The 16,154-nt window shown below is 47.4% G+C and overlaps 1 protein-coding gene across 1 annotated transcript in view; it reads right to left on the minus strand.

Annotated features, from left to right (window-relative positions):
• Positions 1-1,028: 1,028 nt before the first annotated feature.
• DBF4 (DBF4 zinc finger) overlaps positions 1,029-16,154 on the minus strand; it is a 53,169-nt gene continuing 38,043 nt past the window's right edge. Inside the window, exons 8-13 of the mRNA XM_040434537.1 lie at positions 15,023-15,053; positions 14,869-14,914; positions 13,937-14,062; positions 11,172-11,289; positions 10,554-10,678; positions 1,029-2,090 (exon numbers count right to left, since the gene is read on the minus strand). Coding sequence (XP_040290471.1) covers positions 1,175-2,090; positions 10,554-10,678; positions 11,172-11,289; positions 13,937-14,062; positions 14,869-14,914; positions 15,023-15,053 — 1,362 coding nt within the window. The 3' untranslated portion in view covers positions 1,029-1,174. The remainder of the gene's footprint in view (positions 2,091-10,553; positions 10,679-11,171; positions 11,290-13,936; positions 14,063-14,868; positions 14,915-15,022; positions 15,054-16,154) is intronic.

Below are 16,154 nucleotides of genomic sequence, written 5' to 3' on the forward strand. Positions count from 1 at the left end.
GGACAGGAACGGGCAGAGATTTGCATAATCTAATGTGTCTTTTATGGCATTTCCCTGACAATCTCACAAAACCCTAAGGGCTGTTTCACACGAGCGGATGCCGTGCGTGGCATCCGCTCTGTGAAAGAGTGCCAAGACCCGATGCAGACTGCAGAGGCACGGAGCATTAACATGACTGATAATGCTCCGTGCCTCTCTGTGATCTCCTTACTACGAAATCACAGTTGTCACTGTGATTTTGTAGTAAAGAGGTCACAGAGGCACGGAGCATTATCAGTCATGTTAATGCTCCGTGCCTCTGCAGTCTGCATCGGGTCTTGGCACTCTTTCACAGAGCGGATGCCACGCACGGCATCCGCTCGTGTGAAACAGCCCTAAGGCTAGGACTACACGGCATCATTAGAATTATAGTCAAAAGTGTAGCACTGCAACAGTTACACAAAAATCCACTTGGATGTAATTTTTTGCGATTGGCGTGTTGCAGTGAGACACCATTGACTATTATAAAAAATGTTGCATGACTTTTCTGCAACAAATGTCGTCATGTAGCCCTAGCTAATTCATTAAATGCGATTTAATAATATTTTAATACTCCCCTTCCGCTCCAGATATATGGCAGGAAGAAAAAAAGAAAAAAAATTACATTACTCATAGGGTCCATTCACACGTCTGGGTGTGTTTTGCGGATCCGCAAAACACGGACAGCGGTGATGTGCGTTCTGCATTTTGTGGACCGCACATCACCGGCACTTAATAGAAAATGCCTATTCTTGTTCGCAATTACGGACAAGAATAGGACATGTTCTATTTTTTGGGGGATCGGAATTGTGGACCCGAAAGTGCGGATCCGCAATTCCGGATCCGGGCAGCACATCGCGCTTCCCAATAGAAATGAATGGGTCCGCAATTCCGTTCCGCAAAATGCGGAACGAAATTGCGGACGTGTGAATGGACCCTAAAATGAGAAATTTTACACAAAACAAAAAAATAAAAAAAATCCTGCTGACAAAGAAAACACCAAGACCGAACACAAGTAATGATTTTTCTCAGAAAAGCTAAGAACTCTAAAAATTTAACAGATCATTTTTTTTTTTTTTAGGGAGTCCATATGCAAAATATATTTACAAATATGCATAAAATCATTAAAAAAAAACAAAAAAAAAACAACAACACATTAAAAGCCATTAAAAGTAGAGGCTGAAGAATCAGTGTTTGCAAATAATGACCAGAGATCGAGTCTATGAAGTGACTGCTCCTTCATGTCCTCTGTACATTTAAGATCCTCTGCAGAGCAACAGGAGAATCCGAAAAACTCTGTCTGCAGGTCACTGCTCTGAAATAAACATTCAAGTCTTTCTTTGGATAAGCTGATGTCACAATCCTCCAGTGGGACAGACACCTTACAGGGAAGCTCCTCCGGCTTCTTCCGCTCCAATTGTTTTACTTTTCTGTGCAATTTACTGGGTGACGAGCTTTGAGGTAGGTGGCAACATGTATCTGACTGCCCCAAAGGACAACTCTTTTCCAAATCCTCGCTAGGTCCAGTTTTTACCATTGGTGGCGCTGCAGACACGCTATTAGCCTCCACCAATGAGTCGTCCATTTTCAGTCTTTTACTCGGGCAGCAGTTTGCAGGCTCAGCCACACAGTGTTGCTCATTGTCAGCAGTTTCCGACAGTTCCACTTCTATTAAGGTTTTAAAATCACCCTCCATTGGACTCAAGTCTTTTGGGACACTCCCATTATGATCTGGTGAAATGTTCATAGGCTCGGCGATTTGGGTGGGGGACACACTCATATGCGTGGGTGTAATGACTTGTGAGCTGAGCGGCTTGGAGAAGGAGTCCGTCACGCAGGTAATGCTGCACATAGACTGAGGAGGGCAGGGAGTGGTAAACATTGGTTCTGAATAACAAACCAGATTATTGACCAGAGAACAGGCGGCATCCGGGGGTTTTGTGGACTCTGTTTCTTGCACCACACCAGACTCCAGGTTGTGGACAGTAGAGGGGTTGGTAGGAACATGGTTAATCTGCGGCGGGAATTCTTTCTCCTCCTGTTTTACTGCAGCCGGAATAAATAATCCAGACCTGTAGATAAAACCACGAGAAAAGGATACAGTTCAGAAGAATACACTTATATAAATCTACGTACAATCTGTAGAGTAGTTTTACCAAGGAGTTTCCCCATCATAGTAAGTGGGGGGACATCACTATCGATTTGCAAGAAAAAAAAAAAGACAATGCAGCAGCACCCTGCAAATCAGATAAAGTACAACAATGCCATAGTCACAAAAATAATCATTACAAAAATTATGGTGCTAATGCTACGCTTATTTATAAAGTGAGATGCTTGGCCAATGCATTTTGTATAAAACCATCTGAGCCTGTCTGCCATACGTCAAGGCGATCTCTGTTAGACGGGTCCTAACACTAAATACTACCTGTTATGAGCCATAAAATTCAGTGAGTGTTGGATCCACATGCATGTTGGATCCACTCTGCCTTTTTCCATTTTTTGTGCCATAATGGCTTCCATTACAAGGGATGCAGGTACCAACATGCATGCTGAGCCCACTCTATACCCTTCCTGGTGCTAGACAGTAGGGATCGACCGATTATCGGCCGATATTGAGGATTTTGAACGTTATCGGTATCGGCATCTATTTTGCCGATATACCGATAACGTATGGGGAACACAGAACGCGCTGCTCTCAGCGCGTTCTGTGTTCCCTGCGCAGCAGTGCACAGGGGAGAAGGAAGCAGTGTCTCCTCCCCCTGTGCTGCTGCTGCCGCCAATGACAGAAGAGAAGACAAGAGGAGGGGAGGGGCTGTGGCCGCTGCGCCACCAATGAAGATAAGCCTTTCATTCATTCATATACAGGAGGCGGGAGCTGGCTGCAGAATCACATAGCCGGCTCCCGGCCTCTATGAGCGATAGCTGCGATCCGCGGTAGTTAACTCCTCAGGTGCCGCGGATCGCAGCTACCGCTCATAGAGGTCGGGAGCCAGCTATGTGATTCTGCAGCCAGCTCCCGCCTCCTGTATATGAATGAGAGACTTATCTTCATTGGTGGCGCAGTGCGCCCCCCCCCCCAATATTAATCATTGGTGGCGCAGTGCGCCCCCACCCCAATCCCGGCCAATAGTAAAAACATTGGTGGCGCAGTGCGCCCCCCCCACCCCCCCCCCCACCCAGTATTACTCATTGGTGGCAGTGGCCACAGGATCCCCTCTCCCCTGCTCCTCCGATCGGAGCCCCAGCTGTGTAAGCCTGGGGCTCCGATCGGTTACCATGGCAGCCAGGACGCTATTGAAGCCCTGGCTGCCATGGTAAGCTCCATGCTGCTGTGTGCACAAAGCACAGAGCAGCAGGGACAGTGTGAGATCCTATTCACCCTGATAGAGATCTATCAGGGGGAATAGGACAAGGGTTCTAGTCCCTAAGGGGGCTAAAAGTTAGTAAAAAAAAAAAAAAAAAAAAAAAAAAAAAATATTAAGTATAAATGAAAAAGACTTATAAAAAAAAAAAATACACATTAACAATAAACCAAAAAATACACATTAACAATAAACATATTAATTTTCAGCAGATTTGTGTAGGAATTTTTTTTTTTTTCTCAAAAATGAAAATTCCCAGAATATCGGTATAAATTATCGGCTATCGGCCTGAAAGTTCACAAATTATCGGTATCAGCCCTAAAAAAAATCAATATCGGTCGATCCCTACTAGACAGCTTCCAATGAATGTAGTGAGAGCAGGCTACAGCTTTATACTGAAAGTAATTAAAATCAGCCTATGGGGCAGACAGGCTAATCAGGAGTTCCGACTCGCTGGAGTGCCACATCTCCAGCATAGTAAATCTGCCAAAAAAAAAATTGGCCAAGCATCTCACTTTATAAATAAGCGTAGCATTAGCACCATAATTTTTGTAATGATTATTTTTGTGACTATGGCATTGTTGTACTTTATCTGATTTGCAGGGTGCTGCTGCATTGTCTCTTTTTCCTCTAGGTCTTAAGTAAGTGGTCTTCCACATCTGCATTTAGAGCTTTCCTTTCTTCTGATCCTTCATAAGAACAGAAAAATAATCTGTTTTATTTAGCACAGCAGATGTGGTCAGTTGTGAGGCATCAGTTATTTTGGATGGGAGGAAAATGTCCTCTCCCATCCAAAATAACCGATGTCTGACTAAACTGATGCTCAAAATAAGATGAATCATTTATTTCTTTAATTTTTCTGTTCGATCAGAAGGAAAGAAAGCTAAACAAAGATGTGAAAGAGACCTAGAGGTGTTTCTTCATATTCACAACCAGCAATAAATTTGATGCACGTTACAATCAAATCCATTCTTAACTCAGCCTCCAACGTCCAGCGTCTCTGTTTCAGGGTTGCTGAACCCACAGAGCAGGGTACCTTATATATTGCTTTCTGTGAAATCAGAGGTTATTCCCCTTGAAGAAACCAGATTAAGAGAGAAACTAAAGTCAGTGATGGCGGCAGAGTTCCAAAAATTGGATTTTTTTGTACTCACCGTAAAATCCTTTTCTCGTAGTAGGCATTGGGGGACACAGCACCATGGTATATGCCCAGCTGACACTAGAAACAAAAAAGTGTTGGCTCCACCCAGCTGGGCTATACCCCTCTGCTAGAGCAGAGAGAGTTCAGTCTGTACAAAAGCAGTAGGAACGTCACACCTGAACCAAAAAGAAAAAAAACAAGTCTTCAACTGAGGAAACCCGACAACCACTTAGGCAAACGCAGGGACCTCAAACAAAAAGAAACTCAAGAAGGGTGGGATCTGTGTCCCCCAATGCCTACTACGAGAAAAGGATTTTACGGCGAGTACAAAAAATCCAATTTTCTCGTGCATGCCATAGGGGGACACAACACCATGGGACGTCTAAAAGCAGTGCCCGAGGGAGGGAAAGAGAAAAACGCCATGCAGCCAATCTAAAGCACAGCTGCTTGCAGAAGCCAGGGAAGGAATATGGTAGAACTTAGAGAAAGTGTGAACTGACGCCCAAGTGGCAGCCCGGCAGACGCCTGATGACGCACTGCCCAGGAAGCCCCAACTGCCCTAGTCGAATGTGCGGTCAACCTGGAAGGGGGAGCACGGCCCTTCGCGACATAGGCCTCCTTGACGGCCGACCGAACCCAGCGAGAAATGGTGGCCTTGGAGGCAGGCAAACCTTTACGAGGGCCCGCCGGGACCACAAAAAGAGTCCGAAAGACGGAAGAGTTCCGTGAGGCGAAGAGCCCAAACAACAAGCAGGCAATGGAGGGATTTCTCCCTAGAGTGAGAAGGATTAGGGCAGAAGGAAGGACGATTTCCTCATTAATATGAAACGAGGAGACCACCTTCGGGAGAAAGGAGGGAACAGGGCGCAAAACTACCTTGTCCTGGTGAAACACCAGGAAGGGCGAATGGCAAGAAAGCGCCGCAAGTTCGGAGACGCGGCGGATGGAGGTAATGGCCACGAGGAAGTCCACCTTAAACGAGACAAACGACAGAGAGATCTCTGCCATGGGCTTGAAGGGCGATGACTGAAGGGCGTTGAGAACGAGATTCAGGTCCCACGGCTCCACCGGAAGGCGAAAGGGAGGAGCTCGGAGAGCAACACCCTGGAGGAAAGTCCTAACCTGAGCCCGCGAGGCCACAGGACGCTGGAAGAGGACCGAGAGGGCAGAAATCTGCCCCCTGAGAGAAGCCAGGCGCAGACCCTTCTCAAAACCGGCCTGAAGGAAGGCCAGAATGGTAGGGACGGAGAAACGGAGAGGGCGAAAACGCCCGGATTCGCACCAGGCAAAATACGCTCTCCAGGTCCGGTAGTAAATGCGGGCCGACTGGGGCTTGCGAGCGTGAAGCATCGTCTGGATGACAGTGTCCGAGAGACCACGGGACTTCAGGACCACAGTCTCAACAGCCACGCCGTCAAACGAAGCTGAGGTAAATTCGGGTGGAACAGAGGGCCCTGGGAAAGGAGATCGTGGCGCAGAGGAAGTCGCCACGGAACGTCGGCGAGCAGAAACACCAGATCTGTGTACCACACCCTGCGGGGCCAATCCGGAGCCACCAGGGCTGCCTTGAGACGCTTGAGTACTCGAGGCAGGAGTGGAATGGGGGGAAAAAAAGATACAGAAGGTCGAACTGAGACCAAGGCAGAACTAGGGTGTCGACCGCGAGAGCCTGAGGGTCTCTGGACCGCGCGACATAGCACGGGAGCCTGCGGTTGAGGCGCAACGCGAAGAGATCCACGTCCGGAGTTCCCAAACGGTGACAAAGTTAGAGGAACACTTCCGGGTGGAGTGACCATTCGCCCAGGTCGACGAGCTGACGACTGAGGAAGTCTGCCGCCCAATTGTCGAACCCGGGAATGTGTATGGCGGAGAGGACAGGAACGTGCTTCTCCACCCACCGCAGGATACGGGAGGCTTCCTGTAGGGCCATCACACTCCTGGTGCCCCCTTGGTGGTTCAGATAGGCCACGGCGGTGGAATTGTCCATCTGAACCCGGATCGGGAGACCGCGGAGACGTGGGGTCCAGTGAGACAGTGCCAGGAAGATTGCTCTGAGTTCGAGAACGTTGATCTGCAGGGAAGACTCCTGAACAGTCCGAAGACCCTGGACAGTGAGGGACTCGAAGACCGCCCCAAAGACACCGTCCGAGGATTCAGCCACCAGGAGAGATCCTGGCAAAGCTCGGGAGGGAGACGGGTCCGGCGATCGAGGCCTGCCGGGGACTTGTCCATGGCCTTGAATGAGGCCACCATCCTCCCCAGGACGCGCATACACATCCTGATGGTCAGAGAGGACGGGTCGCGGAGACGAGTCATCCCCGCCTGAAGAGAGGCAATTTTCTCTGGGGGAAGGAACACCGGCCCGAGGCGAGTGTCGAAGATCATGCCCAGAAAGGGCATCCTCCGGCATGGGACAAGAAAGGACTTTGAGTGGTTGATGAGCCACCCGAACTGGGCAAGAGCCGAGAAGGTGATGTGTAGGCTGGACAGGTTTTCCTCCAATGACGCAGCCCGGATCAGAAGGTCGTCCAGGTAAGGCACCAATGCGACCCCCCCTGGCACGGAGAAGGGCCACAAGAGGCGCTAGCACCTTTGTGAAAACCATCGGGGCGGAGGCCAGGCTGAAGGGCAGGGCAACAAATTGAAAATGAAGTGAACCTACCGCGAAGCGAAGGAACTTTTATGGGAGAGGGCAATGGGGACGTGTAGATAAGCGTCCTGAATGTCGATGGACGTAAGGAACTCATCCACCTCCAAGGAGGCGATCACCGACCGGAGGGATTCCATGCGAAAATGACGGACGCGGACGAAGTGATTGAGCGCCTTCAGGTCCAGGATTGGACAGACGAACAGTCCTTCTTGGGAACAGTAAACAGGTTCGAGTAGAAACCCTGAAAGCGTTCTGATTCCGGAACCGGAACGATGACCCCTAGAGAGTGAAGGGAACGAATGGCCTGAAAAAACTCGTCTGCTCTGGCGGAGGACCTGGGGGGCGACGTCAGGAAGAACAGTCCCGACAGAAGACCGGAAAATTCGATCTTGTATCCGGAGGAAACCACCTCCAGAACCCAAGCGTCCTCTACACTTGCTTGCCAGATATTCTGAAAGGCGAGCAAGCGCCCCCCCCACCTTGACCGGAGCAGAATCATGCGGAAGGTGGCTTTGTGGATTGGGGGCGAGCAGGTTTGGCATTGGCATGCCAAGAGGGCTTGGCCTTAAAGGAAGGCCTGGTGGACTTCTTGTCAGATGGGGAGGGGGGGGGCCCCGAAAGGAACGAAAGGACTGTGCCCGAGAGGACGACCCAGGGAAGCGACGGCGGCGAGGCTGGTTCTGGGAAAGAAGGGAACTTTTACCGCCAGTGGCCTCAGAGATGAGCTCCTTCAAACGCTTCCCAAAAAGCTTCCCACCGAGGAAGGGAAATTAGAGCCTTCTTGGAGGCAGAATCAGCCGCCCAAGAACGAAGCCAGATGGTGCGGAGAATGGCCACAGAGTTAGCGGCCGCACGGCCGGAGCGGTGGGCCAATTCCATAGAGGCATTGCGAAGAAACTTGGAAGCCTGATCAATTTGAGAGGCAAACACTGCCAGTTCCCCCTGGGCCGAGTCTGGAGGTAAGGCACGGACAAGCTGCTTTGCCCAGATAGCGCAGGCCTTGGCCACCCAGGAGGCGACAAACGCAGGACGGATGGCGGCACCTGCTGCCACGAACACAGACTTGGCCAGGGAGTCGACCCGTTTGTCAGCGGGATCCGACAAGAAAGCCGCGCCAGCCATGGGAAGGGTAGTAGCTTTCGCCAAGTGAGCAACCTGAGGGTCTACCTGAGGAGGAACCGTCCAGAGGTTGACGGATTCCTCAGAAAAGGGATAAGGAACATCCGAGGCCTTGGTAAGGTGAAGGCGCCGATCAGGGTGACGCCACTCCTTAGCCAGAAGTGCGTCAAGATCCTCGTGATTCGGGAAAACCACAGTGGAACGTCTAGAACGGCAGAAGGACACCTACTCCCGGGAGTAGGAAGAAGGATCGTCCTGCACATGGAGCACGTCCCAGACGGCTTTACATCGCCGTCAGAAGCAGAGGAGTCCCCAGGAGCGGCGGAAGCGGCTGAAGAAGAAATCTCGCCAGTCTCAGACTTATCCGGGGAAAGATCCGAGGAAGCTGAGGAAGAGTGGGACCCGGCCGAGACCGTACGAGGTCGCTTGCGGGATCGCGTGCCAGAGCGAGAACGGACGTCCCCAGCGGGGGAGTCCCTGCTAGAGGCGGCCGCAATCTGGGCAGGCAGACGGTCCAGAGACTGCGCCAGGGATTGGGAGAGGCTGGCAAGGTTCCCTATGGCTTGGGACAGGGTAGCAGCCCATTCCGGAAGGACCGACACGGAGGGCGGGCCTGGGGTTGAGGCACTGCGCGCAGAGGGAGTTAGACTGGCCGCATGGGAACTTCCTATTACACAGGGAACAGGCATAAAAGGGCCTGTTCCCTGACCGGACCCAGAAAAAAAAAAAACATGGGCCTCCATGCAAAAGCCCTGGCTCCAAAATGACCCCCAGGAGATAGGAGAAGTGCCACAGGCACAAAGAGGCTCAGGGAGAGCCTCTTCCGACGTCTTCAGGCGCAGCAATGACCACCCCCTCGGCGGACTCAACACGGGAGCCGTGGGTCTACCGGAATTCCACTGCGGAAGCAGTTCAAGTGGGGACTGGGTGGCTGCCAGGTACCTAAGTACGCGCCCGCAGGGGGGGCAACTAAAGTGGAACACGATGGAGCCACCCCTGCGGCAGGCCGAAACCTGCAGAGAAAAAATAAAATAAAAAATTAGCAGGATGACCTGCGAAAAAAAAAAGATACGGACACTAGAACTAGACTGATCTCTCCCGGCTCTAGCAGAGGGGTTATAGCCCACCTGGGTGGAGCCAACACTTTTTTGTTTCTAGTATCAGCCTCCTAGTGGCAGCTGGGCATATACCATGGTGCTGTGTCCCCCAATGCCATGCACGAGAAAGATTATTATTTTTTTAATTACGTCTCAATTTTATTGCAGTTTGAGAATGAATCCCTTTGCAGAGCTTTTCAACCAGTTGGGGGCTGATTGCACTTGTCCCACTTGTTTGTCTCTCAATCACAAGAAGATTGTGTGTTACCTTTTATTGTGGTGCTTAATACTGGAATAGGCCGGCGTGATTTATAAACTTTGCTCGTTAATCAGAAAGATTCCTGGCCGATTTGTACCCCGATATTCGGTGATCAGAAAGGTTTTATTTAAATGTACCGACTTTGGAGGGATTGTCTTTATTTGCTGCTTCAGGGTGTTGGACAGACTGAGCACTACACACCATTTATATACAGTCCAGCAAGTGACTGCCTGTGGGTCTGGATTCAGAAAACCTGGCAGCTACTGCAGAGGAAAAGTTACTGTATATATACTGTATTACATTGGCCGCTCAAATACATGGATGAGTTGGTAAAGGGGGGGGGGTTAAACTGAACAGGGACAAGGCTTGCGCCTTTAAAAGTTCTCTGTACGAAAAAGCTAAACGTCGGATCCGGTAATGCGCCGAAACAACGTTTAGCTTAAGGCCGGATCCGGATCAATGCCTTTCAATGGGCATTAATTCCGGATCCGGCCTTGCGGCAAGTGTTCAGGATTTTTGGCCGGAGCAAAAAGCGCAGCATGCTGCGGTATTTTCTCCGGCCAAAAAACGTTCCGGTCCAGAACTGAAGACATCCTGAACTGATTTCTCTCCATTCAGAATGCATTAGGATAAAACTGATCAGGATTCTTCCGGCATAGAGCCCCGACGACGGAACTCTATGCCGGAAGAAAAGAACGCAAGTGTGAAAGAGCCCTTACTCAGCTGAAGACAACACCCCCCCCCCCCCCCCCCCCCCCAATACAACCAAAGGACCCACAGCAAAAACATTTGTTAACCCAACTATATGGATTCCTCTACTATGCATATGTAAAGAAAAAAACATTTAATAAACACACAAAAATATCAAGCAGATTTTGGCATAATTAAATAGTTAAAAGAAAAATACCCTTGTGTCTCGTGTCTACATTTCGACCAGTCGACAAAGTCGAACTCGAATAATGTAATAAGATTATCCACATCTTGATAGTGGGGGCCCTGAGAGTAGTTCTTGTGCTGTGGACTCAGAAGGTGCTGCAAAAATATGGAGAGAAAAATGTTTAGGATGACACGTCTTCTAGAGCAGTTTCACTCAATTTAAAAGGGATTGTCCCATCTCGACCTTTCATGATCGAGTTTGGAATAATCATAGTAATTGACAACCAAGGGTGGCTGGAATTACAGAAACAGCCCAGTAACTCCCATAGCAGTAAATGGGAGCTGAGCAGACGTTTAACTAGTTCCCATACACTACAAAAAGGGACTCGCAGTAAGGCTAGGGTTACACGACGACTAAGCCCCAACATATGTTGCGCGACATTTTGTAATGCTAGTCTATGGTGTAGCACTATGGCGGCAACGCAACAGTCGCACAAAAATCCAAAAGTGGTTATAATGCACAGAAATAGTTAAACATGACATGCTTCTGTTTCCAAACAATAAAAAAAAAGGCAAACATTTTGTGTTAAAATACACATTAAAATGTTCATATTGAATAATAAAACGGTGGTACATCAGAAGTACTTACAGCTTCCAGGTCATCATATTTCTGAAGGCAGCATTCACAGTATCCACGTTTTTTCTGCTCCTTTAATTTATTGTGAGAAAGGTTTCCTTCTTCTTGCCCATGCCAAGTCTTATTTAAGCTAGAAAGAAAATACAAATGAAACATTCCTAAAAATATTCCATAACAGAAGATTAGCTCTCCTCCAGAAGGAAATACATTGTTTCTATTGGTGGAGGCCAATCCTTTACAATTACAACATGACTAAAGGGTGATTAAAAGGTTTGAAGGGTGGTCATCTCCAATACGTAGCACTAGAGCAGGGGTGCACAACCCGCATGCGGCCCCCGTCTTCCTGGGCAGAAGCACAGCTGTTTATGCGATAAGCTGTGTTTCTGCTGGCAGCGCTGCACGACCATGGATGACAGCTCCTGCACTGTAGAAGGAGCAGGTTGGGCCCCCCGCTGGAAGTGATAGTGAGGAAGCCGAGGAGAAGGCAGAAGAACTTTATCTGCGCTTCTGCCTTCTCCTCAGATAGATTAGCGGCTTGGGGCAGAGGAGCGCAGAGCTGCAGGGTCAGGAAACCCTGATCAGCTCTGCCTTCTACAGACCCCCACAGGAGGCTGGTTTCCCCTGTAACTGGGGATCCTTTGGATGCCCCAGTTACACAGTGGAAATAGTAAAAAAAAAAAAAAAAATCATTGTCTCCCAAAAAGGTATTTCAGTGACCTCTTGGGGACAAATTATGTGGAAAAAATATATATAAAAAAGTTAATAAAATACAAATGAAATAAGATATTGTGGCCAAAAAAAATTATTATTTTTTTAATTCAACCAAAACAGTCACCATTACCGCCCCATTCACGTAAAAGTATACATATTAACCAAGGGTTAACCAATGAGCTGCTTCCCCACTAGTAGGTTAAAGTGCTTAATGGTTAAGGCAGGGCCCCCATAACTGGGGGCAGGAGGTGGTAATAACCAGTGAGCGCCGGCCTCTGCGGTGAAGGAAAACACCGATTTATGAATAGGAGGCAGGATGGAAGGAAATGTCGCCACTTTTCCGGTAAAAATTATTTTTAACCTGAAACAAAAAGGTTCATACTTACCTGCTCTCCGCCGCTCCTGTCTTCTGCGCTGCCCCCATCTTCCGGTCCCCCCACTCTTTACACCTGTCAGTGCATGGCCATGGTCACGGTCACATGCACGGCTCCAGCCAATGACTGGCTTTAGCAGTGACACATCACCACTGAAGCCAGTCATTGGCTGGAGAGGTGCATGTGACCATAGCCATGCACTGACAGGTGTAAACAGCGCGGGCATCGGAAGATGGAGGCAGTGCGGCGGGAAGCAGGTAAGTATAACTTCAGTTTCAGGGGCTATGCTGCAGCACGATATTCGGGGCAATTAGTGGGGAAAAAAGTGTTCATAGGAGTGCCCTCATCTTATATCTGTCCGGTATAATCGTGCAGCTGATGAGTTGATAAAGAAGGAATCGTTTGTTTTTGTCGGCTGATTTGCATATTTTATCTGGATGAAAGGTTTACAATTATCGGCAGCACATCTCACCGTGTAATCAGGGATGGGCTGCCACTAATCAATATAACTAAATGAAGGCGGAATGACTGTGGTAGCGATCATTCCTCCCCAATCGCTTTGCATTGGCTTGTGTAACAGGCTGATGCAAATGAGCGCCGATTGACATGTTTTTTTATTTGCGACCCCTTGAAATAGAGCGATGTGACAATGTGGCCCTCAGACCAAAAAAAAGATTGTGCACCCCTGGCCTAGAGAAACAATGTATTGCCTACTGAAGAAAAACTAATTTTCATACCTTTCTTACCAGAGAGCATAGCCTGACCTAGTGTTGGGCGACATACCGGTATCCACGATATATCACGATAGCAAAAAAGGCATTCCGTCATGGAATTGCGTTATGGTCTGTGGTAACGGAATCCATAACGCAATTCAGTAAATACCACAACACGATCCTGCACACGAACTTCAAAATATGAAATTCGCTCATCCCTAATCGTGACATATATCGTTATTGCGATAAATTTCTTAATGTCGTTATCGTGGGAATATTTTTAATATCGCTCAAACTCTAGCCTGACCTCTCCACATCAGCTGGCGTCTTCAGAAAGTGGAACAAACAGTACCTTTCTAGAGGTATAATAAAAGCCTCCAGTATTAAAGAAATATGGTGGCTCCCTTCCTAAAACCGCACCACATCTGTCCAGAAGTTGTGCCCATTATTGCCACTCAGCCCTGTTCATTTCAACTGAGCTAAGCTTTGGCTCCAAAAACTGCAAGTGTGATTCTAGCCCAGTGCTCAACTCATTCAGCTCTGAACCAGGAGAATCCCTTTAAAGAGGTTTAGGGGTGGGAGAACGACTGTCAATAGGAGTCCACGACGGGGATGAGCTTCTTCCTAGAATCACCTAAAAATGATAGAAAGGCTCGTCCCTTTTGCGTCCTGCCATTGGCTGCCCCATCCCACACCAGGAATATCCACAAGACAAATGTGCATCAAATAGTGCAGATTTGCTGAAGATTTCTCTGTAGATTATACACACAAAAAACGGAACAACAAACTTACATGAACTGATTTTCTGCAGATTTAAAGGGTCTGCACCATAGGCCAATTCCCATAATGAAAATTTCTTCAGTGTGTGGATGAGGCTGACATTTATTTTTTTCCCTGTTTCTTTTACTGACATACATATAATATACAGCAGAAAGGGGAGTTTCTTTGTACTGAGCAAACACTATTGAAAACAACTCACTTTTGCTTAGTTTCCGTCCCTTTTTGAGCAGCAGCAGGTTTCTTATCCGCAGGACGGCAATGCTTAGAGGCGGGAGACTGAAATGATCGGAATAAGGGTAACACCAGATAGAGGGGTCTGTACTGGCTGTAAAAGATTATTATATTCCATTATTATAACTGTGGCATAGAGTATGGGCTTTAGATCTGTGGAATATAACAGCAACCTATTCCACCAGCAAAACACACAATTACTGAAAATGTATTGAGAATGCAGAGTACACAAGGAGAACCATGCTCAAAGACTGGGCATAAATACCATCACAAGTTAAGGCTCATGCACACGACCATATGCATTTTGCTGTTTGCAAAAAAAATACGGACGTCGTCTAGGTGTATTCCGTATTTTGTGGAACAGAACAGCTCTATCCTTGTCCGTAATGCGGACAATAGGACATGTGCTATTTTTTAACGTAACGGACATACAAACACTGAATGCACATGGAGTAACTACCGTTTTGTTTTTTTTGCGGACCCATTAAAATGAATGGTTTAAAAAAAAAAAAAAAGTTTGTGTGCATGAGCCCTTAACATGCATCAAGCCTGCTGTAGCCTATCCATTCTGCCACACATCAGTACAGTCTGTTCACACATGAAACGTGACTTCCATTATAAATGTAAACTACAGCACACCGTCAAATCAACTGCATGCCAGAAACCAACAATGTCCAACAGATCCCACCGACTTATATTGGGGTCTGTCGGGTTGTATCGCAATTCCAGTCCAAACTGCCAGGACTGCCGAAAGATGCGGCAGGGTGAACATAGCCTATAACATTGCAAATTAGTGTAATAAATACAAATACAACCTCTAAAGTACAATGACATGGCAGGCACACACTTCAGAAAACCTTTATAATCTTACAGATGTCTGTGCACAATAAGAACACCCACCAGCTGCTGTCTTCCACCTTGATGAATGGAATCTTCAGTTTCTGTGCTACAAAACAAAAAACTAAATTCAGTCTCAGTTGCCCTGCAATATTATAAAAAGATAGATATATAGATATAGAAAATGCAAAAAAAAAAATTTAAATAAAACACTGACCCTTTACTTTCCGTCGTGCTGGGCGTTTCGCCTGTTCAAAAGAAATATTGGATAATGTAAATTTTATCTACATGAAAAGTGTTTCTATTTCGGAAAAAATAAATCCACATTCGTTGAAAAACAAAGGGTGAAATCTGGATTAACATCTGAAACAAAATATCACAGAGGCATTATTCACATTTATGTCAGGGCTGCCATTATAGCTGGAACCTTGACAAAATGGATCTACTGTGTAACAGATCCCACGAACTATGGATCCTGCAAGTTTCTATCCTTGCTGTCAAAAACCAACAGAAACACCATAATTGTGTGTAAGTAATACGAGCAGTGTTTTCACCTGTCCCGCCATTACGTCATATTTTTGTATAGATCACAAAAACAAAGCATATATGCCATTTACATAGTAAAAAAAAAAAAAAAAATCTAGTGAAGTTAAAGTTTGCTTAACTAGTGGATTTGGCTCCACCTGGTGGTCAAAGTGTATAGCAATTATCACAGATAAAATGAATATAGAGGTAATGAGAGTTGGTGGTCAGGCATGCAGTCACGCTCCTCACTGCCAAATCACAGCAGCAAATAGAAATAGCTTTCTGAAGGGAAGAGAGCCATTTTTGTTAGCGCCTCTGCAGTGAGCACAAGGCAGAAAGCCATTTCTAATGGCTGTAGTAAACAGGGTCACTGCAGAGATCTGACTGTGGGGAAAGTGACAGAGCATGTGTGACCAGCTGTACTCAGCAGATGGAGGCTATACACTCTGATCATCAGACGGTGCCATACTATGTAAAGAAATGTCAATTCTCCAATGGACCTTTTTTTTTTTTTTAAATGACCAAGCGCTGTACATGTGCGGGGCTTTACAGGAGGACCCGTCACCGCTCCTGACATGCCTATTTTAATTAGCTTCATGCATTCCCCAAGTAAGAACAATTCTGGAGCATCTATACTTATGGCTGTATGTTGTGCCATTCCTTTATTAGGATACTTTCACACTGCCGTTTTCGGGTCCGCTTGTGAGATCCGTTTCAGGGCTCTCACAAGCGGCCCATAATGGATCAGTTCAGCCCCAATGCATTCTGAATGGATAAGGATCCGTTCAGAATGCATCAGTTTGGCTCCGTTCCGCTCTGGAGGC

The sequence above is a fragment of the Bufo bufo genome, chromosome 5, assembly GCF_905171765.1.
Source record: "Bufo bufo chromosome 5, aBufBuf1.1, whole genome shotgun sequence".
NCBI lineage: Eukaryota > Metazoa > Chordata > Amphibia > Anura > Bufonidae > Bufo > Bufo bufo.